The sequence below is a fragment of the Polistes fuscatus genome, unplaced genomic scaffold (assembly GCF_010416935.1).
Source record: "Polistes fuscatus isolate 324 unplaced genomic scaffold, CU_Pfus_HIC Scaffold7, whole genome shotgun sequence".
In the NCBI taxonomy this organism is placed as follows: domain Eukaryota; kingdom Metazoa; phylum Arthropoda; class Insecta; order Hymenoptera; family Vespidae; genus Polistes; species Polistes fuscatus.
The window spans coordinates 7,899,922-7,924,345 of record NW_025113151.1 but is presented as its reverse complement, the minus strand read 5'-3'; the positions used below and the strand labels follow the sequence as shown (position 1 = coordinate 7,924,345).

Genomic DNA, 24,424 nt, shown 5'->3' with positions numbered 1-24,424 from the left:
CAGTAAGTAATTGAAAGATTTGTTAAAAGAAAAAAGAAAGAAAGAATAGTTTCTTTTTTATTTTTTTTTTTATAATGCACGCATAAATAACTCTTCTCGTTCGCGACACAACCAAGGTCTTGACGACTACAATGCATTATCCATATAATCGCATTAATGCTTGCTTTAGCCGATTCTAATCGATAGTTTATACGTTAATGAACGTTGTAACGTCAAGCGTCCTGTGTTTCATCTTTATTTATTTATTTATTTATTTTTTTTTATCCCGTTCTTTTCCTCTACCTTTTTATAATCTGTGTTCAAAATATAAATCACTTCGATCGAAAAGCAATATGGTAAGAAAAACAAATTCAAGGAAAGGCATTGCATAATAAACAGGTGACAAAGAAAAAACGGTCAGAATAAAACAATGCTGTTTTTATTTTTGATGAAATTAAAACCAAGGCCTCGTAGGTTTTTCTTTTTTGTCAAAACGAAAAATCGTAATATTTATTCTCGGTCAGGAAAAAGTTCGTCAAATTCGTATTTTGTAAATATATTGTTGATAATATTGATTAGATTAATCGAGATACCCTTCTCAATGTTCGGTACAATAGCACGATTGATATCAGCTTTGTTGGTTCCCAGAATCGTGTTCACTGCCATTACTATGACGGAGTTCTCGTTTTCAGCCGTTTTTTTAATATTTGCATCTAAGTCCGCTATGTTCATTTTAACATTTATCGAATTAAAGTATACAAACTTTTTATTATTCTTCTTTATCATTTCGAAATTTGATTTTATGTCTATTGTAATGTTACCTGTAAAATAATTCCTTTTTTTTTTTTATTCGTATTTTTCTTTTCTTTTCTTTTCTTTTCTTTTCCTTTTTTTTTTTTCTTGCAAATGTTTAACATTAGGTAATATCGAATAGGTCAAAACTCCATTGGTCATAAAGGTTTTTAATTATTCACAAATTTTCTCGAAATTTTTAAACAATTGAAATATTTTCTACTTTACATTGGACAAATTTTTATACGACTATTGTAGATAGTTTGAAATAATTCATATCTTTTTTTTTTTCAACACCTCCCTCTTCTTTTTTGATAGAATAAAATAGAATTTTGAATCGTCGATAATTTTAATGTTAAATAACATTGGAAAGTGTTGTACAAAAATAATTTGTGGAAAAGAAAAATAAATCATAAAAAGAAACAAAAAAAGAGAAAAAGAAAAGAAACATTGAAAGAAGAAGAAGAAGAAGAAATAAAGAAAAATCAACAAACGATAGTTTAGAAATAATTACGTGGGTGGGTTGAAAAGTTTTGAGCCTAACGTAAATACAATTTATTATTTCTCAGTTGATTTAATTTTTATTAAAAAAAAAAAAAAAAAAAACAAAAAAAACAAAAAAAATAAAAAGATAAAAGAAAAGTTTATTCCTTCGTTGAGTCCTTAAAATTTGTCAACCCATCCTCGTACACGAATAAACTGTCTCTTGAGATAATAATTAATAATTATATACATTAAAAAAAGAAATAAAGATCGAAGTAGGTTAAAGAAAAATATGATTAAAAAAATATTAGAAATAATTACGTGCGGTCGAGATCATTTTTTCCATTCCATTAATGGGTACTAAAATTTTGGCGACAATATCACAATCAGCTTCGACGTCCAAATATTTATATTCGAAAAGGCCAAACAAAGATTGATTCTTGAAATCGAGGTTCAAATATGTTAACGTGAATTTATCCACGCCATAAATTATCGCTTTTTTCGAACTGATATTCAAATCAGTTTGATTTATAAACGTCAGGTCATTTAAGACAAATGCTTTAGTCGATGGTATATTTAATTCTGGTATCCCATCTGACAGCTTTTCACGAAGTGCCATTATGCTTTTCGAGATACATTCGTTCAATTTTGGATTCCTTAAACCGCATACGTGAATAAACGGTGCTATGAAATACGAGAAATATTATTTTATTTATATTTCACTGTAGTTAATAAGATTTCACTTTTATATTTTTTTTTTTTTGGTCCGTCACATTTCTTTTCTTTTCTTTTTTTTTTTTTTTTTTTTTTTTTTAACGACGATTACACACGAGAAGAACAATAATGGTAAGTGTAAAATTAATTAAAAATTGTTCTTATCGATTTTCTTTTTCTAACGAGAACAATTCGGAATGAAAATTAAATGAAAAATAAAAGAAAGCAATAAAATCGATGGATCGATCTATCGAATCGTCGATGATATTAATTCGATTTAAAATCTGTTCGTATCTTTTGTTCAAATACTCACGAATTGTCGACGACGCGATAGTAATCAAAAGAAGAAAGAAAACAATTTTGAAGAACATTTTTCGCGATATTACTTTTTCGAATTAAGAATATAATTAGATTCTAATAGTGTTTTTCTTAACGAAAAACAGAAAAAAATAGGTCGACGGGTATTGAGAAGTGCAAATAGACTGTAAACCGGTAAGTCATCTTTTCTCTTTATATACATCGTGGAAAATTTAACTAATATTTTTTATCATGAAAGTCGATGGTAATGATTTTACAAAAAATCTTATTGCTCGTATTTGCCTCCATTTGCCTTTTTTTTGTTTTGTTTTATCTATTTACCTTATATTTTTTTATAAATTGACGTATGCATAAAATCAAATATATGTGTCAAATTCGTCAAATTTTTTATATCATTTTCCTTCGTCTTCCTGTTTTTATTCAGTCTGTTTGAATTTTCATTACCGTCATACTGGATTACGAAGTCATTTGTAATTGTATGGATGTAATAATAAATAATTATTATTATTGAATTAGGGAAATAAGGTTTTTTCTCTCGTATCTTCCTGACATATATCTTTAAGAACAGATACTCTGATTTTTTTGTAATTATACATATGTAACGATGATACTAATTATTACTATCATATAATAATAATTGCATATTTTTTAATAACAGTATTAATTATATTCGATCGAAGGTTGGGGTGGAGGCAGGAAAGTTTTTCTTTTTTACAATTTTTCTTATAGATAACTTCAAAATTCCATAATTGTATGAAAAATAATACAGTTGAAAAATAATAGAGTAATTAAAAAAAAAAAAAACAAAGAAATAAATGTGTAAAAATAAAGAAAAAATTAGATATATTTTGAGATTTGATAAAAAGTTGATAAAAATATTGACGATGTTTATTATAAAACGCGATGAAGTTACAAAGTTGATTCAAGGATTTCCAAACTAGAAATTGAAATGTCAAAGATGCACCACACATTGATTGATCAATAACTCGAAAAATCGATGAAGAATCCATTGGAGAAAATTTCAATAGATTAGCATATTAATAGTCGTGATATAGATAAGCAGTTAAACTTCGTGCAAGAAAAAGTTTTAAACCATTTAGATAAGGTCGAATGTTAAATATGAAAAAGAACACCGAAAAAAACAAAAATCACCAAAAAACTTGTTTCACATTTGCATGAAAATATTGCGAAGAATTATTTTATCCAATCTGATATTATTTACATTTTCTTGTAAATATATGTTACATTTTGTGCAGAGATTTATTCATAGAATAACTTTTAATACTTTTAGATAAATGATTAATATTTTTGATAAAATATTAATATATAATATTGGCGCGAATAAAATTACATTGTTATTATTATTATTATTATTATTATTATTTATTATTTCACAAAATATTCACGTGCATCGTTCATTTATTTTACACCATATTAACTATAATATTAGAAAAAAAAAAAGTGTAAACCAAATAAATATCAATCTTATGGATATCGATGAAGTATCAGGTTAAAAACCGCTGAAAAAAAAGTAATGTGGTTTTAACAATTAGGATCGTAATATTATTACTATACTGATCTAATAATCAGAATGATCAAACGCTACTGACTCTATTTGATATAATGTTACGAATGTTTGCATTCCCCCTCCCCCTCTTCCCACTTAAGAGTTCAATGAAATCTAACATCTTCCTTCGTAATGAGCTAATCCGTTTTCTTGTATTTCTAAACAAAAAAAGAAATATTTCTTGTACGAAAATAATAATAATAAAATTACATTTAGACGGAGGGAAAGAATGTTCGAACTGCTCGCAATTCCTAATGCCAGAAATGGCATTCGTATTTAACGAGAAATAGAAAGTATAGTGGAGAAACCGTTTTTCTATCCTTTTACTTTGCTTCTTCTCTCGTTACAAATAAATTACAAGTTACGTTTCTAAGAAATAGTACTTTTCATTTCTAGAGGAAATATGTCTAATTAAAATATGAAAGATACTAGTTTTGAAGTTTAAAAATTGACGTTAACAAAAGAAAAAAATGAATACCATTTATCATTAAATAATTTGAATGATAAATAATAATTAAATGATCCGTAAATAAAATAATATGATTCGTAATTAAAATGATTCGGTAAAGAAAAATAAATAAATGAAGTACATAAATAAACAAAACAAAAAGAAATAAAAATCGTTGTACAAATGGTGCGGTGGGGATAGAGTGGGAGGGGTAGAAAGAAGGAATAACAATAAGAATAATTAAATCATAAATTTAAATGAAAAAAATCGAAAAATAAAAAAAAATAAAAGAGAAATGAATTAAAAAAAGAAAAACCCATGGAAAGTAGAAAAATAAAAGGGTAGACGGAGAGAAAGAAGATCATTCATTCGCGTATGAATGAATTTCAAATTAAAAACGAAAACGAAAAGAGAAACAGAATTATTATGGCAGGGTGGGGGGTGGTAGGGTAAAATACGAGATAGGGGGAGATAGCGGTGGATAGAGGGGATCGATGAAAATGTCGATTCTTGTTAGTGATATGGACATTCTCTTATAGTTAGGCGGGATACTGCAGATATGAACCAATAGCCATCAAGTGGAACGAGGTAATCAAGTGTGTTCGAATGTAACAGAACAAGAATTACAGGTACTGTGTTCTGTCTTCTACACATACTATGATGTTACTAGCACAGTAGCCAATAGCATCACCATTGTCATCTTCGTAACGTTTGCGTACAAATCGATAGATCGATTTAGTCTTCGTTCATTAAGTGATCACTTCATACTGTTTTTGTTTAATTAGTTTTCGGAGAAAATCATTGACGTGATTATTATTATTATATCGTACAAAGTTGGATCACAGTTTTTCGCAATGGTTCGTTGTGCCAATGTTTTCATCGGACTCTGGTACGTTTATTTTTATACACCTACATTCTTTTTTTTATACTTTTGCATTATTGTTGTTATTATTATTATTATATTAGAATATTTCTTATTCTTCGTTCTCGGGGATTTACTTATGACGATGATTTTTATTTACCGATTTGTTTAAACTTTTTGACATTCCTTGCGTTTTATTTTGTTGTTGTTATTGTTGTTGTTGTATGTTTTTTTTTTTTTTAAATTCTTTTTACGGATTATTTTGTTACTATAGGCGCGTACATTATTTATTTTTGCGGTTAACAATTTTACGTTAGATTTTTGTTAGGATATAATATTTGATTTATATGATCCCGAGAAATCGATGAAAGTTGAACGCGGATGTGAAGAAAAATGAAAAATACAGGAGATATATATATATATATATAAAAGCAATTTTTTAATATCACTGTAGTTTATTTTTAAACGATAATTATAAGACTCGTTTTATTGATTTGTAATAAAAAAAATAATAAATAGAAAAAAAAAAAGAAAATAAAAGGAAATAAACAAGTAAAGAAAAATAGTAGTAGATGACGTCAATGCAAATTTAAAAGTGTTAATGATAAGAATTAAATTGTAATTAAATGTTAAAGATTAAATTGTTTTTCTCCAAATTGCAATACATGAAAAGTATTTAACAAGTAAAATGTATTTTAACAATAATAAATTAGCGCGATCGATTATTTAAATAAAACAAATTAATCTTTGTTAATTTAATAATAACTACAAGATAAAAAATTGATTGATTTTAATAGCTCACGCGTACGATCAGAATAAATGAAACGATTATACTAAGAACGATTAAAATTTGTTACTTTTGCATAATTATTATATAAATATTTACACAAGTACATATTACAACACGCACGTAATTAATGTCTATAGTTTTTTGTTTAGCCAATTTCCCTGACTGTAAGTCATTATGTCACTTTTACTAGAATTATAAATTCCATCAATTCTATTTCTGCATATATATGTATATTTAAACACACGCGAAGATCGACTATACTAATCACTCTTTCTGATTGTGTTACTTAATTTGCATTAACATCACTGCATAATAGTTTTCAATACGATTTTTCAATATAAATACTTTTGTAACATACAAAAATAGATTAAACCTATTATCTTTCTCTGATTTAAAAAATACAAAGATTTGGAAATAAAAAACATAAAAAAAAGAAAAACTAAGTATTTTTAAATAATCTATTATAATATGCATATAATGAATTGGAATATTTCGTGAAATTATTCCAATGTTTATTGCAACATGTTGAATTAGAAATATATGTAATAAAACTAGTTTAATTAATTGTAGTATTTTATAAAAATATATAAGAGATGTCAATGTTTTTCCAAGTAAAACAGAAAACTAAATTTTGATCTTCTCAAAGTAATAATACAAATAACGTACGAACACGTTGCGATGATGGGATCTTGTTATATAATTAATTATACTATACATTTCATTGAGGTAGTCGTTGCATGCATCTTCATGACATAATAATAACATATAAAAAAAAAAATAAATGATGTAATGTTCATGTAATGTTATCTATTATGATAATCATATTAGGTTGATTAAATATTGAAAAGGAAAGTATTATAAAATTCTAAAATCACTTTTTGTTTGTCTTACAATTAGTATACAAAAAAACTAATATCAATCAACAGCCATGTCACGTTGGATTACAACATGTGCTTAAAATAAACACGTTTCTATTGTATATATTCACGTTGGATTACTAATACTCAAATGGATAAGTTGACCTACTCGGAAAACAAAAATCTTTCTTTTAAAAATAAAAATGTTAATAGAGAAATGACTCGAACCCATAAAAAGGAAGAATGAAAGTGACAACAATTTAATTACTAAACGTAAAACGTACAAATAATACAAGTTTGTTTCGATTTATTTCATGGTTTAAAAAATTTTGAGAAATATTGTTGATATACACACGTATATGTATTTTATAAATATTTTTCATTTGTTCCAGTTTTGTATTGACTTTATTCAGGGATGTCGTTTGTGCAATACGTAAGTATAAATTAAAAAAAAAAAAAAAAAAAGAAAAAGAAAAGAACAATAGAAAATTATCTTGAAAATATAATCAAGGAAACTTGACCGCAAATAATAATAACCAGCTAATGGACTTTCTCTATATATGTAAATATTACAATAGTAACATCACAAGGCAATCATTATTCATAAAAATTATTTAGATGATGTGGTTCAATCGTCAATTATTAGTGTCAAGAAGATGACCTTAATATCAATCTTGCATCCGATGCAAATAGTTGTACGATTGATAATTTTTGTACATAGATGATTAGAAATGTTCCATTTATCATAACTCTTGTCATTTTCTTTGATGTAACATTTAAAAATCTTGTTACTCTCGTATAACAACATGAGAATAAGGTTTATTACAATATTTGTTTAAAAGGATGTTCGGGAGGTATGTCAAAATGCTACGAAGAGAATGAAAATTTAAAAAAACATCTTTTAAATTTATAAACCAGAAAAAAAGTTTCTAATCGATCAATGTTTTTTCTTATTTTAATTTGTTTGTTGAAAATACAAATTTACGTATAACATTCTATTTTTATTTTATATTACAATGAGAGAGATGAGTGTTCTGATTTATGACTTTGGTAAAAAAAAAAATTATAGGGAAAAAAAAGTTATGAATAATGAATTTGAATGATTACAATTATTCAACGCAAGGTTGCATTTAATGAGTTTGTTTTTAATAAGTATTATATAAATGTTGTTCTTGGTGAGTAAATATTCTACGTAATTAGTGTTAACATTATTATGTTTGCAGCACCATACATAAAAGTATGTTCCAAACACGATCCAAACATAAACGATTGTATTGCGGATTCGATCAACCAACTTCGTGAAAAATTAACTGCAGGAATTCCAGAACTCGAAGTTCCACCACTGGAACCATTTAAATTAAACGAAATTCGATTGTTGAGAGGACCCAATGCTGCCAGACTCGACATCAATCTAACTGATATTCAAGTAAATTCTACATTCTAATTAATATTTATTGTTTTAATCGATAATTATTAAAATCGAATTAATTGATACAAGTAATAAATGTAAAAAAAAAAGTATTAAGTCTCTTTGTATCAATAGTTAAATTAATATATCAAAATTTACGAGCTTAACTTTTTCTAAAAATTAAAAATGAAATAATAATAATAATTATAATTTTCTAATTTATTAGGTATGGGGACCATCAAAATTTGTGGTACGAGATTTGAAAGCAAATACCGATGACCTCTCATTCAATTTTAAAGTAGCCTTTCCATCGCTAACTTTTAAAGGAAAATATCAAATAGATGCTAAATTACTTTTGTTGGAACTTTCTGGAGAGGGTGATTTAGAAGGCATCTTCGGTACGTTATATTTCATTCCTTTCGTTAAGCAACAAATCATATACGAGTCATTCATGTAAAGGATTACTATGAACAATCGACTCATATAGGAATTTATTTAAAAAGATAGTCACACTTAAAACATGCCGTAACTAAATTGTTATTTATCATGAAATTTTTTTTTTTAACATTGACATAATATTATCATGGTTTTTTATTTTACAGATAATTACGATTCGGACACTTTCATGAAAGCACAGAAAATTTCTCGAAACGATAACGTTTACTTACATTTCGATAAAATGAAAATAAACATACGAATTGGTAACGCGAAAATTAATCTTAAAAATTTATTCAATGGCGATCGACTTTTAGGTAAGAATCAAATAAAATTAAATTTAAATAACAATAATATCATCATCATCATCATCATCATCATCATCATCATCATCATCATATCATAATTAATTAAATTAAAATGAAGAATCACATATACAAATGAAAATTAAAAAGAAATGATCAACGATTTTGTATCTTTTTGATTTAGGACAAATCAGTAATGATATCATCAATACCAATAGCGGATTATTGTTAGAAGAGATCAAACCAGAGTTGGAAAAATCATTATCTACTGTGCTAACCAATAGTGCGAATAAAATTGTCGAAACTTTCACGTACGAAGAATTGTTTCCAGAAAAATAATTGAATTCTACAATGATCTATAGAAATTGATGAAATTTAAATACGTTCAATTAATAAATTAATTAATGAAATGATTGAACATAAGAGGATTTTACAATGTTCAACAGTACTTTGATTACTTTTACGAATAAGAACTATTCATAAACGATATAACAATTACAAAAATATATGTATATATATTTCTAATCATACTTATTGTAGAAGAAATGAAGAAAAAAAAATGATGAATTAGGGTACCAATTCAGCTTTGGTAAGAACACTGAGTGCACGAGTTGCTAAAGCATTGCTAATAGTTGCAGCTGTGTCCTCGATGATAGGACTTGCTATGTCAAGTACTAATCGTGGATTTGAATTGAAGAACGTTGCTGCTGCGTCCGCTAAAATAATAATAATAATAATAATAATAATAATAATAATAAATAATAATAATAAATAATAGATACATATTTTATTTTTAAACGAGAGAGAATAATATAATTAAATATATAAATAATTCAAATATTCTAATAACAATTCTCTAATAACACAAATTTATAATTACCAGCAACGGTATGAGAAGGTGGTGTCTTTAATTTAATATTTCCATTGTCAACACGAATTTTGGTATTTAATTTATCAATCTCCAGCCTTTGTACACCATTCTTGTCGGTAACTTCTTTACCTTGTGCGTTAACTATTGCCTCGGTATTAGCTAAAATTACGAAATCAAATAAATAAATAAAAAAAAACAATAAAAAATAAAATAGAAGGTAGTACTATCTATTGTATATTGTATACTTTTTGTTAATAAATAAATAAATAAAAGAAATACGAGCGCTTACTGAAATTTCCTTTGAAACTGCCAGCACCGTTCAATGGTAATAACAATAATCTACCATGAACATCGTAATCACCTTTGACATGAACGTGAGGTAATTGTACCTTTATCGTAACCGTTAAATCATGCGGATTTGCTTTAATTTCTTCGACCACAAAATTCGTAGCACCGTAAACGCGAATTTGGCTCATGTTGGCCTTGATCTTAAGCGCATCTAAATTTCTATCAACTGTTAGAGAAGGCAATAGAAGTGGATCCAATGGCGGTAATTTCAAGGACGGTATACCTTTCGCTAAATATGGCGTAATAGCTTCTAACTGTTTTAATATACATTTGTTATAACTTTGAAGATCCGTTGTTTTTGGGCATGCCGTTACACCCGGAGCTGAAATAATTATTATTAAATTAATATTAAATACTAACTTGTGTATGTGCGTGTGTGTGATTTTTATTATCAATTATTTATTTCAAAGGATTTCAATGTTAAATGAAAAGAATAATTGCATCTCAACGAAACGCATGATTCAGCATAGCTTAAATATCGAAAGTGAACGTAGAAAGTTATATTGTTAGTTGAAAATGTTTAACAGTTCTTTTTGTATTATAATATATATTTAATTTTTTTTGTTTCTTTTTTCGTTTTGTTATTTCTTCGATCAAAGCGTGTTATAATTAATTGCGTAGAAACTCCTAATTATTGGATACTCGTGTGTTATAATATGTGCATTCACGAACGTGAACATTCACATGAACAAATATCAACGAGAAACGTATTTGCAATATATGCAAATGTTCTATGTTGCAATTAGAGTTTTTCTATAGTTCAATCTAGAATGTAACGTGACGTCTGCTAGAAAGGAACGCCTATGGACATTGTTCTGAATTAGAAGAAACACTTTTCAAATTATACGATTTTTCTTTCGATCATTCTTCACGCTTACGACTCGATAAAACTAAATAAAAAAAGAAGAAAAGAAAAGAGAGAGTTGTAAATAATATCTTAAGAATACATCAAATTCATAGAGATACAATTACAATGTGCTGTGACAAAAGTAATGTGACACGTGTACAAAAATCATCTAACATCAAATGAAAGTCGAAAAAATAATATGAAAAAAAGTGTAATTTATTTTTATTACTCTCATCTTTTACAATTTCGAACGGGGATTCGTTCTAATAGTTGAAAAAAAAAGAATTCTTACAATCTATTGGCACATACAAAAGAAACTATTTCTCTATTTTGAAAATTTCATTTTTCTAAAAAATTAAATTATTACTAAATATTAATAATAAAATTAAATTAATAATTTCTAAATAATAATTTCAAATTTCACGAATTCGAAATTATTTAAATATAAAATATAAAAAATAGAAAAAAAAAATGTATAATATAATATTTGAAATGTTACTTACGTAATTCGGCTTGTACGATACTCGATGAGATCGCAAAAATTGTTAATAATCCTAGGAGTATTGTCATCCTTCTATGAAGAATTTCTATGAAGAATTAAAAAGGATGATCTATAAAGATCTTTGGTCCCGGTGAATTTGGATCTCTTGGATCGTTCTCCCGTATATTTATATGTCTCTATATGTATATGTATATGTATATGTGTGTATATATAGATATATACGAGTATCACGATTAGCGAGAGCGATATTGAAAATGCGTACGATGGCCCCTGTGCACGAGTATATATAAACTAAGTAAACTTTCTCCAGGTATATAATGCCCCACTCAGCGCAATAGTAAATTTATCACGGTAGAATGGCTTCTTTTTAAACTCTGTCAGGGCCGTAACCAACTTGCTATTAATTTGTGATAAATAAATCTCTATATCTCTCTCGTTTAAATCGTTTCGTTATTTAAACGCATATAACATTTGTCATTTTTATAATATTATTTTTTTTCTTTCGTATTATCAATTATTAAAAATTAATAAATTATAAATTAATAATTATTTATATCGCGAGAAAAATGATTGATCATCATTTTTATACGCTTCGATAAATAATTCTAATCGGTCGTTAATTAATTATTTCATTTCTTTTTTTTTTAATTGAACAATTATATAAGGATTAATTTAATTACTACCTGATCGAGTGATCTCACGTATACCTTTCAAATAAAATAAATGAGAAGAAAAAATGAGAAAAAGAAAAAAAAAAAATAATTATTTCTATATGTTTGCATATCCGTTCATCGTTCTAGAAAGTTTTGATCAATCATAATTTCCAATATTTTTGTGTTTCATGTTTTAACGGATATACAGATCTGTGGGATATATGTATCCTGTGTGCGTTTTTCGATTATTACATTGAATTTTTTGGTATTATCTTGCAAAAGAATTCGCGTCGGTGGAATTTGTAAGGCTATAATTTTCTTTCCTGATAAATCGATAGTAGCGAGATCATCGAGCCAAGATTACAACAACTTTCTTCGTTCGTGAAAGGGGTAAAGACCACAGCGAAAGCAAGCATTAACACACTCGCTTACGATTTGTACGAATTGATTTGTCATACATATTGTGAAACACGCCTCATATTTTAATATTTAATGTTATTCCAAAGAAATCGAAAAGAGAAAAAGAAAAAAAAAAAGAATAAAATAGATACATTCAAATTTCGATAGGATGAAAGTATATTATTTAAATTAGACACGTAGAAAATATATATACCAAATTTTTAATACAATGATACGTATAGAGAGAAATATTTTGGTGTATATAAGAAAAATTGTCAACGATACGTTAAAGAGAAGAAATTATTTTTTTTTTCCCCGTATGACATATTTCAATTCATCATTTTTATTTTTTTTTTTTTATTTTATCCTTTGAACATTGTTTGAAAATTATAATGATCACTGTATGCCGACGGGTATTAAGTTAATCACCTTAATGTCCTTCTACGCAATCGTTTCCTGCGTAATACGCTTTCAAAAGATACTAGATACATTCATGTTTTATGTACTTCACTATAGTTCGTATATTCTTTGCACATCCTTTTTTAAATATCTATTATAAGTATTACATATATATATATATATTTATCGTTTCACTTGGCTAATTCTAATTAGACGATAATATCATTTCATTTGATGATCAAATTGTTAGATTATTCTTTCATACTTGATAACGTAATTACATATAAACCAAGTTAATTAGTTATCAATAATTAGTTGAAATAAATACATACGTTGATATAAGTTTATTTTTATTGGTTAGAACAAAATAGTTCTTTTGATATGACATCTTTGTTATGAATAATTTGTTTTACCATGAGAAAAATACCTATAATAATAATAATAATAATAATAATAATAATAATAATAATAATAATGTACAATGCATTTTGTACATATTAATGCAACTGAAACTAGATATTATTAATAATAAAATATTTAAATATGATGTTATATGTTAATACTAATACATAATAAATTGAAAACAAAAAAATAGTTATACAACACGCAAATAAATGTAAATGTGTGTGCGAACCTAAGTAGCTCTTAAATAAAAAAAAAAAAACCGACATTACGTAACTAAATATGCATTGAATATTATTTTATTCCAAATAAAAATGCAAATTTTATTCCAATAAAAAATTAAAATTCTCTTCGTAAGTTTATACGAATTTTCGTTAAATTTGTATATAATATACGAGTAAGAGATTTATTATAAATTATAAACAAATAAATAAACAAATAAATAAATAAAATGCTAAAAAGTCAAAGATCAATTAATACGAAATTAATAAGCAAATAATAATAATAATAATTACGTAGAGTAATGTTTGAGTAATTGTAATGATAATAGTAATAAGAAAAAAAAAACAGAACCTTTATATGTGTCGTAGTCATAATTAATTAATCATTGGAAGATCATTATACATTCGAAATACCATTGCATCGGCTGTTTTCTCGCTTAGTGCCTTCGTTGTCAAGTCATCTGCAAGCATTGCTGCAACTGCTTCGGCAGCCATTAATCCTATGTGAAAGAAAGTTAAATATAAATAAATGATCAAGTGAACTTACTTTGTTGCAATGGTGTATCATTAAATTTTACTTTTTATATAAGTAAAAAACTTTTACTTTGAAGGTCGATCCTAGCGAATCTTTCCGTGTTTTCTTTTTTTTTGGGTTTCTATTTTCTATTTCAAAAAAAAAAAGAAGATATAAATACCTTTCGACGAATAAATCTATCTGCAAATTTATTTTTGTATATCTGTATCGAAAAAAAGAGAAGAAAAAAGAAAAACGCGTTTCTAGGATTAATTTATTCGAAATAATTTGATCGAATCGCGACGAAAAGTAGTCATTTCGAAAATAGGCAAAAGAAATCTTGATGAAATAAATTTCACGTGTATGTACATCAAGGAAGAAACTTTTTCTATGTCCCCATAAGTATTACATATACGCAAATATATATCTCTGCACAAGTGTACGTAAGTATCACATACATAGATTGAAATTACGTAATTATTGGCTCGCGTAATAGACGTTTCATGTAGTTCGTTGTACGAGCCACAACCGTATAGGATTTCCATTCGATAATCGATATATCAACGTATACATCGAGCACGAGCTAGCTAGCTATTCAACGAACTTTCGTTTCTGGAATTTCCTTTTCACTTTATTCACTACGATAGAACCGTTACCTTGCGTTAAGATTGATTTTACTGGTCCTTCCTCGTCCATTCCTTGAAGATCGATTTTTTTGTCTTTTGCCGATAATTTGGCTCGGGTTGCACGTACTATCATAGAATCGTTCGTACCTTTCTTCAATTCAACCGTAAAATCACCATGAAGCTCGGCTATCATAAATATAAAATTTTTATATAATAAAATATATCAAAATAAGATAATAATAAGAAAGTTATTTTGTAATTGAATTAATACGTTTTATCATATCATTCAATTTGTTCATCCATAATTATTCCATATTGTATTATAAATTATATTATATTTTTATTATTATAATATAAATATATTAGATTTAGAGAAATTAATTCGGTGCTATTTTTTTTAATAATTTACGGAATTAATTTTCATATATCTAATAATATTTTTATTAAATTCTAATTATTTAAATTTCCATTTTGTTCGTGTTAATTTAAAAATTTGTCATATTATATTCAGGTATAGTATAATGATATGAGAAAAAAAGTAATTGTGCAAATGTAATATCATTTATATTAATTATAAAATAAGATAATAATATAATTAAAAGTTTACTGAAATTTCCAGCGAGTAATCCGTTCCCTCTTAATATTTCTTCTCCTACTTTTCCCGTGAGCATGTATTCAGATTTTATTCGAAGAAGTGGCACATGTATTCGCATGATCACGTGCATCACGTCTTCGTCCTTGTGAGAAAAATATCTCTTTTTATTATTTTATACATATGCATTTTTTATGCAACAACCCCGTTACTTATAATTAGATCTAAATTAGTAGATTATAATAGATAATAATTAATAATGTTATACCTCTGAATCATTATCCGGATGAGCACGTTTAACTCGTTTCATTTCCTTTGATTCATTTCCCATACCACCATAATGATATATTAATTCCATACCCTCTTCGAAGTATCCTTCTCTTTCTTCATAATTTGCTGCGTATCTTGCTAGATCTTTTAATCTTTTAGCTTCTAATGCTGCCCTTACACGATCGTTCTTTTTCGTTAATGATTCACCTTCGGTAAAATTATGAACTAGTATTCTTCTATTATCTCGAATATCCTATCAATGAACGTAATACAATTATTCTAATCAATATTTAAAATATCTTATCGATAAATACATCAATATTATCCTAACTAAAAAATAAATTTATTATTAAAATATATATATATATGTATAAAAAAATAAATATACCCTCATAACATCCTCAAAACCATAAACTTTTGTTTCTCTATTAGCCTGTAATCTCATATTACCGAAACGTTTAACACCACTTGAATTTTTCTCATCCGCATAAACAATATCAATGTAACCAGGTTTATTTTCCAATCTTTGATCAGCCGTTTTAATCGATTCCGATCTGTGAGACATTCTTTTTATTTTTCCTTCAACATTTCCTTCACTTCGTTGAGAATCTTTACGTTGATCAGCATAATACAATGAACCACCTGATCTTTCGGTTGATTGTTCTAATCTTCCCTCATTTCCATATCTTTGATAATTTTTTTGTCGTTGATCAGTCGAATACGATGAATCCGATCTTTCGGTTGACTGTTGAACATTTTCCCCGACATTTCCATTTCTTTGATAATCCCTACGTTGATTGGCATACAATAATGCGCTTGTTCTTTCAGTTGCTTGTTGCAATTTAATTTCCTTGTTCTCCGAAGCCGAAGCATGAAAATCTTCGCTTTGACTAGGATTTAATTTGGATGTTTGAACATTTCCTTGATCTCCGCTCGATCTTGAACTTTGCCTTGGATCGGAATAACCATAACAATCCGGTTCGTTTTTATCTTTTTGATAAGGTTCTTCATTTATTTTCGTGTTCTTTGAACTTTGGGCGTAAATCACGTGAACGCTTGAAGGATATTTCGATTTATCGTCAGCCGAACGATGACTCTCCAATCTTTCTTCGATTTTAAGATTTCTCAAGTAAGCAGAATCTGTTGTAACTTCGGCTAACTTTTCTTGAGATTCTCGATAACGGCGTTCTTGTAAACGAGATGATTGTTGTTGTTGATTGTAATTATCAGAATTACTCTCAGTGGTTTTTGCTGAATCTGAATATCGTGGCAGATATTCGCTGATTTTTTCAATTTTAGACGAATTAAATGCACCCGCAGCAACCTCCACGTCTCTGGTTTCTTTTCTCATGTTATTGACAACCGTGTGGAATTTGTATCTGATCGATTCGAGATCACCGAGATCGCTGTAAGTCACAAAACCAGCTTCCAAATCGCTCAAATTCGATCTTAATTTCCCACGAGCCACGTGAATACTTTCTACAGTCGAATCGTTTAATCCTGAAATTTCGATATTCCTTAACACCATCCTGTAACTCGTGTTACCTTCGGATTGATCAACTTTTACCATTGGAACTCTCAGTGGATCCAATTGGCCAACTTTCGATAAACCGCCGGATAAAAATTTAGTCCACATCGATTGTGACAATTCCAATAACGAACATTTCGTTATTGCTATCAGATAAAATCCGATAAATATTTTCAAATATTTCCACATCTCGCGTATGTATTTTTATTTCTTCTTAAAAATCACCAAATTAGAGTAAGATTTGTCTATTCTTTTCGAGTATTTCGAATATATTTTTGTCTCGATTTAATAATTAATTATCTTACGATCGTAATCTAACGAAACGTTGATTGGTTTATAATAAATCAGCATAAATACGATAGTAACGATAATAATAATTAATAAAATTATTGAAACAATAGTGCAGATAAATTTGAGCGGTTGCGGATAACGCGTTCTAGTTCTCTCGACGAGATCAACCGAAACGATCGATGGATCTCTCGAGGAACATTTCTGAATCCTCGATTGTTGATAATCAACGGTACCCTCGATGATTTTGATTGAAACACGATTGAAATGAAGAAGAAAAAAAAGAAGAAGAAGAACAAGAAGAAGAAGATGTACGTGCGATAGAAAAACACTAAATGCAAGTGTTCGATACCTCTACGAGGTATTTTTATAGGAGACCGTGGAAGGGCATATTAACTGGGCCATGGACCAGTCATTCTTGACATGTCGATCTTGGTCAGCAAAGGATTCTCTTTTTTTATCTTTTGGAAATCGTTTCCTTAAGTCATGCAGTAATCGACTACACAATATAGAGAGCAAGGTTATCGATCGAGTTCCACACTAATGTCTAGATAATTAATTAGAATTTTAATTATTATAAGAATAATTATTTGATTATTTTCTTTTTTTTTCCTTTTTTTTTTGTTTTTCGACGCGTCTCTCTCGAATTAATTCATTCCAACGCGAATATTAAAAGTGTGCGAAATGTTTGCTAAGAAAATTAGCTTCTTTTAATAAATGATTTATTTCGTACCTTATTGGCAATCGATTTCTTATTCTATGATATTGAGAGTAAGGTTACCGATCGAGTTTTATAATATAATTCGGAGTTAATTAATTATAATTAATTATTAAATAATTATGAATATATATTTGTTCCTTTTTTATTTTTATTATAAAATTATTTCATTTTATTATTATGATAAGAATAAAATATGGAATTTAAAGAGAGAAAATAAAAAAGAAAGTTCTGTAGTACAGTGCACGACTACGTTATAGAGATCAAGGTTACCGATCGAGTTTGTCAGTAACGTCTAGTTAATTTAGTCAGAATTAATTACTAGATGGTTACAAATATTTAGTCTTCTCTTTTCTTATCTTTTTCTTTTTTATTTTGTGAACATTAATCGGGTTAATTGATTAACACGAATAACGAACAAAGAAAAAAAAAAAAGAAATGATGAAACGTAAATACGCAAGAGATTCTTAAATAAAAAAAATGTCATTAATCAGCAGACAATTGAGGTCGAATAATTTTCGTCGGTCATTTATTAGCTCGATTACGATGAAATAAAAAATCATTTCGTTCGGAAAATCTCATTGTAGAATCACCACGATGAAGTATTCGATATTATTTTTAACTTTGGTGTATTGTATTTCTGGTAATAACGTACCGCAATTACGTGAGTAGAAAACAAGATTATAATTTTATTTAATATCAAAGAAAATAAATCAAATGTTAAGACGACGAGATTCAAATGAAAATTTCTAACGCGTTAGATCACTCACTTGGGATCGTATTAAACAGTGTGACTCAGATTCCACTTTGGTGTCACGCAAGTGTGTGGCACCATAATCGTATGTGGAACATCGAACATTCTATTATTATCAAGAAAACATTCTCGTTTAATAGTTGTATCTATTTCTGTTTGATAAATGTAATTCATTTTACAGCATCTTTCTTTAAAATATGTCACCGAAATGATCCATATTTGAATAAATGTATGAAAGAAAGCATGGAACAATTGAAACCATATTTAAATAAAGGAATTCCAGAATTAAATATTCCACCTTGCGAGCCATTTTACATCGATCGAGCAGATTTTAATCAGACAAGTGGTTCCCTTTCTATAAACTCCTCTTTCACGGATATCCAAATTTTCAATGTATTTAATGACAACGTAAAGCAGTTCAAGTAAGTAATTTCAATGTATATAATAAAAGAATATGATTATTACTAAATTTTTAATATAGATATTAAATCGTTCGAAAAATAATTTCGTGTTTTTCGTTTCATAAATGATAAATAAAAATACGATTTTTTTCATATTCAGAATTCAAGATGTTTTAATTGATCGTTAAAAAACAATCCAATATTATATTATGGAATAGTATAGTATTGCTAAATTTAAGTACCCTGATTTCAAACTTTCTATCGAATAATTATATGCATTTATTGATTGCAACATATTTATTGAGTTGATCAGTAAGAAATTTTGTTATTTTCAATATTTTATTTCTATATAAAAATTACATTATATATATATATATGAAATAGTATAGTATTGTTAATGTCAGATACTATAATTTCAAACCATCCAGTGTATTATTATATGCATTTATTGATTGCAACATATTTCATATGAACCAACTATCACATTCGGCTAATATCAATTAAAAAATATCTAAACAATAATAATAACAACAAAGTAATTTTTTTGTTACAAGGTACGAGATGGAGAAAAATCAATTGAAAATAAAACAATACATTCCACATTTCGAAATGTTTTCGAAATATAATTTGGACGGTAAAATTATGATGTTACCATTATCAGGGATTGGATCAGCTTCTTTTAATTTAACCGACGTTGACTATACTTTAATGATTAAATTCGAACCTTACCATGAACCTAAAACGAATCAAGAACACTTTCGTGTTAAAGATTTGAACATCGATTATAACATACGTAACATACATATACACTTAGATAATTTGTTTAACGGTGACAAAATACTCCAGGAAGTAATGAACACATTTTTAAATAATCATTGGAGATTAATTGTCGATGAGATCAAACCTGCTTTAGAAGAAAGTGTTTCTGATATATTTAAAAATATAATAGATAAGATCTTTACGATTTATCCTATCGACACATTGCTACCACCATAAGATTATAAATTATTATGTAAAATTTAAACTAGTAAGTAAACTAAATGTGTGTATATATAATATTTATTACTTTCAAATAATAGAAAAAGAAATAAAAACCAATAACGTAGGGCACTTTTTCTTTGCGATTATTTTATTTATATCGATTAGTACTATTTTTACGTATTTGTAGAACGGTTAATCATTCTGCAGGCTTAGGCTATAACAAAATTTATGAGAGAGAGAGAGAAAATGTATTTTATTTTTATATAAATTAATGTCAATTATTATTTGACAGCAGAACAAATAATATTTGTAAAATATGTAATATCTATTTATGTTAAACGAATGAAAGAGAAACTATAACTGATTTCTTGAATTTCGCAGTATCTAAGATTAAAAAAAAAAGAATAAAATAAATAAATTGTTTGTTTTTGTCACATATTGGGATAAATATGTCTCAAATTTGAAAATCACATAAATTCAAAAAAATATATACTTCCTATATGAATTTAATATTATTGAACTTCTCGTTCAACATAATTTTATTTCCTAGATTCTATATTTTAAAAAGCGTAAAAAGATTAATACGGATGTCAAAAGATAAATAAAATTACAAAATTCGGATGGTTATTTATGAACGCCTTATGATATGCAACACTTTAAACGTTTTAGCACGCATATTTCAATTTCGCATATTAAAGATTTATTAGTAGATGAAATAACGGTGATTTTATTTAATTTAAAGAACTAGTTAGTCTGATCTTTTATTCAAATCTATGAATAATGAACTCCCACAATTAAACAAGTCTTAATTATCTAAAAATATCCATTTCATAATATTATAATTTAATTTATTTTTTCACCTTGAAAATATTGAAATATATTAAAAAAAAAAAAGCATCTAGAAATAGAAATAAAGAATAAAACGTCTCAATTTGCATAACACGAAATATTTTTAAAAATTCAAAAAATTATTGGAAAGTGCAAAGTGTGCGTGTGAGAAAAAACAAATAATATTTATATTATATAATATAAATATTATTTTATATTATATTATATTATTTATATAATATTTATATTTAATATTGTTATACGTTTATATATAAAAAAAAAAAAATAAAAAATTTGTATTATATTATATACAGTACATGAAAACTAGCATTTGATATTAAAGAACGAACTTACAAATCGAGTCATCAACGTTCGAGAAGTTTGCACGTGGAGAATAATAATCTAATGGTTTTATATTATAAGTATTGCAGAACAACTTTGTCTGACTTTTACAATAACCTTCGTGCCTCTATTTCTTTCTCTCTCTCTCTCTCTCTCTCTTTTTTTGTTCCCCGTCAGGTAGATATTGTAATATGAACAAACTACGATATATATATACGATATATGTATCATACTGGGACTAAAAACATACAATGCATTTCTTATAACTATTGTACGATGATATTTTTCTTTTATTTATGATTTCGATATGACGTTGATTCAAGAAAAATTCACATGTTCCTACACGTTTGTTCGTAGGAAAACTTCACATAATATACGATCGATGTTAACAATAATAACAAAGAAAGAAGGGAAAAGAAAACTATTTATTATTCTAGATTAGCTAGCGTTTGTGGTTTTTGTCAAGATAAAATTATTTCGAATTGGTAACTTTCCATGTGACGATTATTAAAGACTTAATAAAAATACGAAGGCTAGTAAGGAAAGAGAGGAGGAGTTGTTTCTTTCTTGTAAGATTCAAGAAGGCCAATAGTAATATGCGACAATATAATAATGCGATTATAAATAATGGAGAGTCACGCAAGACGAATTTGGATAGACAATAGATCGTTCGAAATTCATGGCCAGGTTTAACATACGTGAATTTTCTAAAGCGTCAGCAGCTTCATCATTGACGAATATTTGTTTTTCTATCGGAAGGATGCCCGATTTTGTTCTGAATTCATTTCTTTTCACAAATATGTGTTTTTAATAATAAAATAAATAAAGAAATTATAAATTATCAATTTATTTCATATTATTCATTTATTATTCTTCCATTTACGCTTTAAATAGAGCTACGTTATTGTGTTAAATCATCCAGTTTTAAGATCCATATTATTTATCCATGTCTTTATGTTTGAATAATTAACAATAGATAACAGAATAATAAATTATCTTACGTCATGAGATCTTTTTTCTTATAAAACAAATAAAAATCGCGAAATAATTTTCATTCAACCTTTGTAATCGGATGCATTTGACTAAAAAAAAAAAAAAAAGGATTGCGATGAACGTAATAATGAAAAAAAAAATATACTTATTCAATATGTGAGAAAAAATGAATGATACATTAATACATTATAAATTTTACAACGGAAAGATTCTTTCGCGATAAAAATATAATTTTATATCTAGTGAATGTTTAGTGTTTTTTTTCTAAAATAAAAAATTACAAGCAAATGTTAACAAATTATATAGCTACGTTATTATGCACCGATATATACCGATTAATATTGCTTTAAGATGTACATTGAAATAAATTGTTATTAATTAAAAGTTTCTTACTTTGAATAATCTCATAAATAATATTTTATAAGAAATCAATCTCTTGATAATTAAATTATAAATATTATACAGGATGTTCTCGAAAATGTGGACAATAATTTCGATGATAAATTTAATAAACTCAACATATGAAAAAACAAAAAAGTTCGTATTAACATATATTACAGATAAAACCGATATAACTTTGTTTACGAAATTATAGTCGCTTTTATGTATAAAACCTGTTATTTAATTACGTTTATAGAAACTGTTCGAAGTGGCCACCCTTAGTACCAGGTATTATTCGAATTTGTTTACAACACTCTCGAATACGATATCGCAGTTCTTCAATATCGTTTACGAGCTCGTTGTAAACCAAAGATTTAACTTTTATCTCTCGCAAATAAAAATCTAATGAATTTAAATCAAGGTAATTGTGTTGATCAATAATTAATTTTGACATCTCACGATCGATTCATTTATTAAAGAGTTTCTTATTTAAAAACTATCTATAGCAATATAGCAGACATGATGTCATCGAGTAATATATTTTCAAATAGTTCATATAAATTTTCCTTTAATAAATAAACTTTATGATTCTGTCTCATTCAGAAAAAAAACTGATCCGATGAATGATCAACAATGATACCAGTCTTGGATTACTAATTATACATTACTATTATAGATTATACTCGTATAATTATTGATAATTATCGAGTATAAGATTAGAATTGTTATATGCAAATAATTACAGGAAAAAGTAAGAAGTGTCATAAAAAAAAAACAAAATCTACCAAAAGAAGTGACTGTAATTCAAAAAAGATTTCATATCAGGTATATGTCCGTAAGTACATTTTTTCCTTATTTTAACGTATTCGTTAACATACTCGACAATCTATACATTAACATACTTTAAAATCTAATCAATAGATATAGCAATTTAATTCGTTACCTTGAATTTAAATTCATTGCATATCTAAACGAAAATAATAAAATTCTATTTCGAAAAATAACAGATAAGTGATTATTTTCTAAATAAATACTAAATTTGGTAAAAATCCATCGAATTGATACATGTCATTAATACTACGTCTAATAATAAATAATGTAAATTATTTTATTTACATCGATTTCACAAAATCACTTAATATATATATATACTCAAAAATCATGAATGTTTTAAACCTAATTGAAAATAAACATATACATTAAAAATGTACAATTCTTTTTCTAAATAATTTTATGAAAAAACTATTTTCCCAAATTACTTGATAATTGAACTAAAAATATATTGATAGATGAAAACTACTGAAACGTATAATTTAAATGTCATAAATAATTCATAATTAATATTAATAACTTATTTAATATTATTTCTTTTTTCCATATAATATCTTTTAAAAAAGAAACATTCTCACAAACTATTGAATAATTTAATTGAATATGTATAATACTATCAAAATATTATAAATGCATATTCAAAGTTCGCGAATATTTTGCAAATCCATTTTGATCTTTCAATGATTATGTTTGTTATACCGAAGGAAAATGAAAAAAAGAAAAAAGAATAAAAAAAAAAAGACTTGATTATTCGAATAGATTAAATAAAGAAAGTCT

At 26.6% G+C, this 24,424-nt stretch overlaps 5 protein-coding genes across 5 annotated transcripts; 2 read left to right on the top strand and 3 right to left on the bottom strand.

Moving 5' to 3' along the window:
• Nucleotides 1-402: 402 nt before the first annotated feature.
• LOC122524294 lies at nucleotides 403-2,574 on the bottom strand. The gene is made up of 3 exons (XM_043646455.1): nucleotides 2,544-2,574; nucleotides 1,722-1,938; nucleotides 403-814 (listed from the first exon to the last, which is right to left on the bottom strand). The coding sequence occupies exons 1-3, from the start codon at nucleotides 2,572-2,574 to the stop codon at nucleotides 490-492; spliced, it is 573 nt and encodes a 190-aa protein (XP_043502390.1). The 3' UTR covers nucleotides 403-489.
• Nucleotides 2,575-4,888: 2,314 nt separating this feature from the next.
• LOC122523996 (protein takeout-like) lies at nucleotides 4,889-9,314 on the top strand. Its single transcript, XM_043646017.1, has 6 exons — nucleotides 4,889-5,190; nucleotides 7,203-7,243; nucleotides 8,034-8,236; nucleotides 8,445-8,616; nucleotides 8,821-8,970; nucleotides 9,143-9,314. Exons 1-6 carry the CDS (start codon nucleotides 5,156-5,158, stop codon nucleotides 9,295-9,297), a joined length of 756 nt encoding a protein of 251 aa, XP_043501952.1. The 5' UTR covers nucleotides 4,889-5,155; the 3' UTR covers nucleotides 9,298-9,314.
• Nucleotides 9,315-9,524: 210 nt separating this feature from the next.
• LOC122523999 (circadian clock-controlled protein daywake-like) lies at nucleotides 9,525-11,594 on the bottom strand. The gene is made up of 4 exons (XM_043646020.1): nucleotides 11,528-11,594; nucleotides 10,119-10,499; nucleotides 9,839-9,988; nucleotides 9,525-9,674 (listed from the first exon to the last, which is right to left on the bottom strand). The coding sequence occupies exons 1-4, from the start codon at nucleotides 11,592-11,594 to the stop codon at nucleotides 9,526-9,528; spliced, it is 747 nt and encodes a 248-aa protein (XP_043501955.1). The 3' UTR covers nucleotide 9,525.
• Nucleotides 11,595-13,959: 2,365 nt separating this feature from the next.
• On the bottom strand, nucleotides 13,960-17,319 carry LOC122524293. The gene is made up of 5 exons (XM_043646454.1): nucleotides 15,991-17,319; nucleotides 15,601-15,855; nucleotides 15,348-15,477; nucleotides 14,771-14,926; nucleotides 13,960-14,100 (listed from the first exon to the last, which is right to left on the bottom strand). The coding sequence occupies exons 1-5, from the start codon at nucleotides 17,317-17,319 to the stop codon at nucleotides 13,976-13,978; spliced, it is 1,995 nt and encodes a 664-aa protein (XP_043502389.1). The 3' UTR covers nucleotides 13,960-13,975.
• Nucleotides 17,320-18,733: 1,414 nt separating this feature from the next.
• On the top strand, nucleotides 18,734-20,287 carry LOC122524292 (protein takeout-like). The gene is made up of 3 exons (XM_043646453.1): nucleotides 18,734-18,800; nucleotides 19,072-19,312; nucleotides 19,846-20,287. Exons 1-3 carry the CDS (start codon nucleotides 18,734-18,736, stop codon nucleotides 20,285-20,287), a joined length of 750 nt encoding a protein of 249 aa, XP_043502388.1.
• Nucleotides 20,288-24,424: the final 4,137 nt, after the last annotated feature.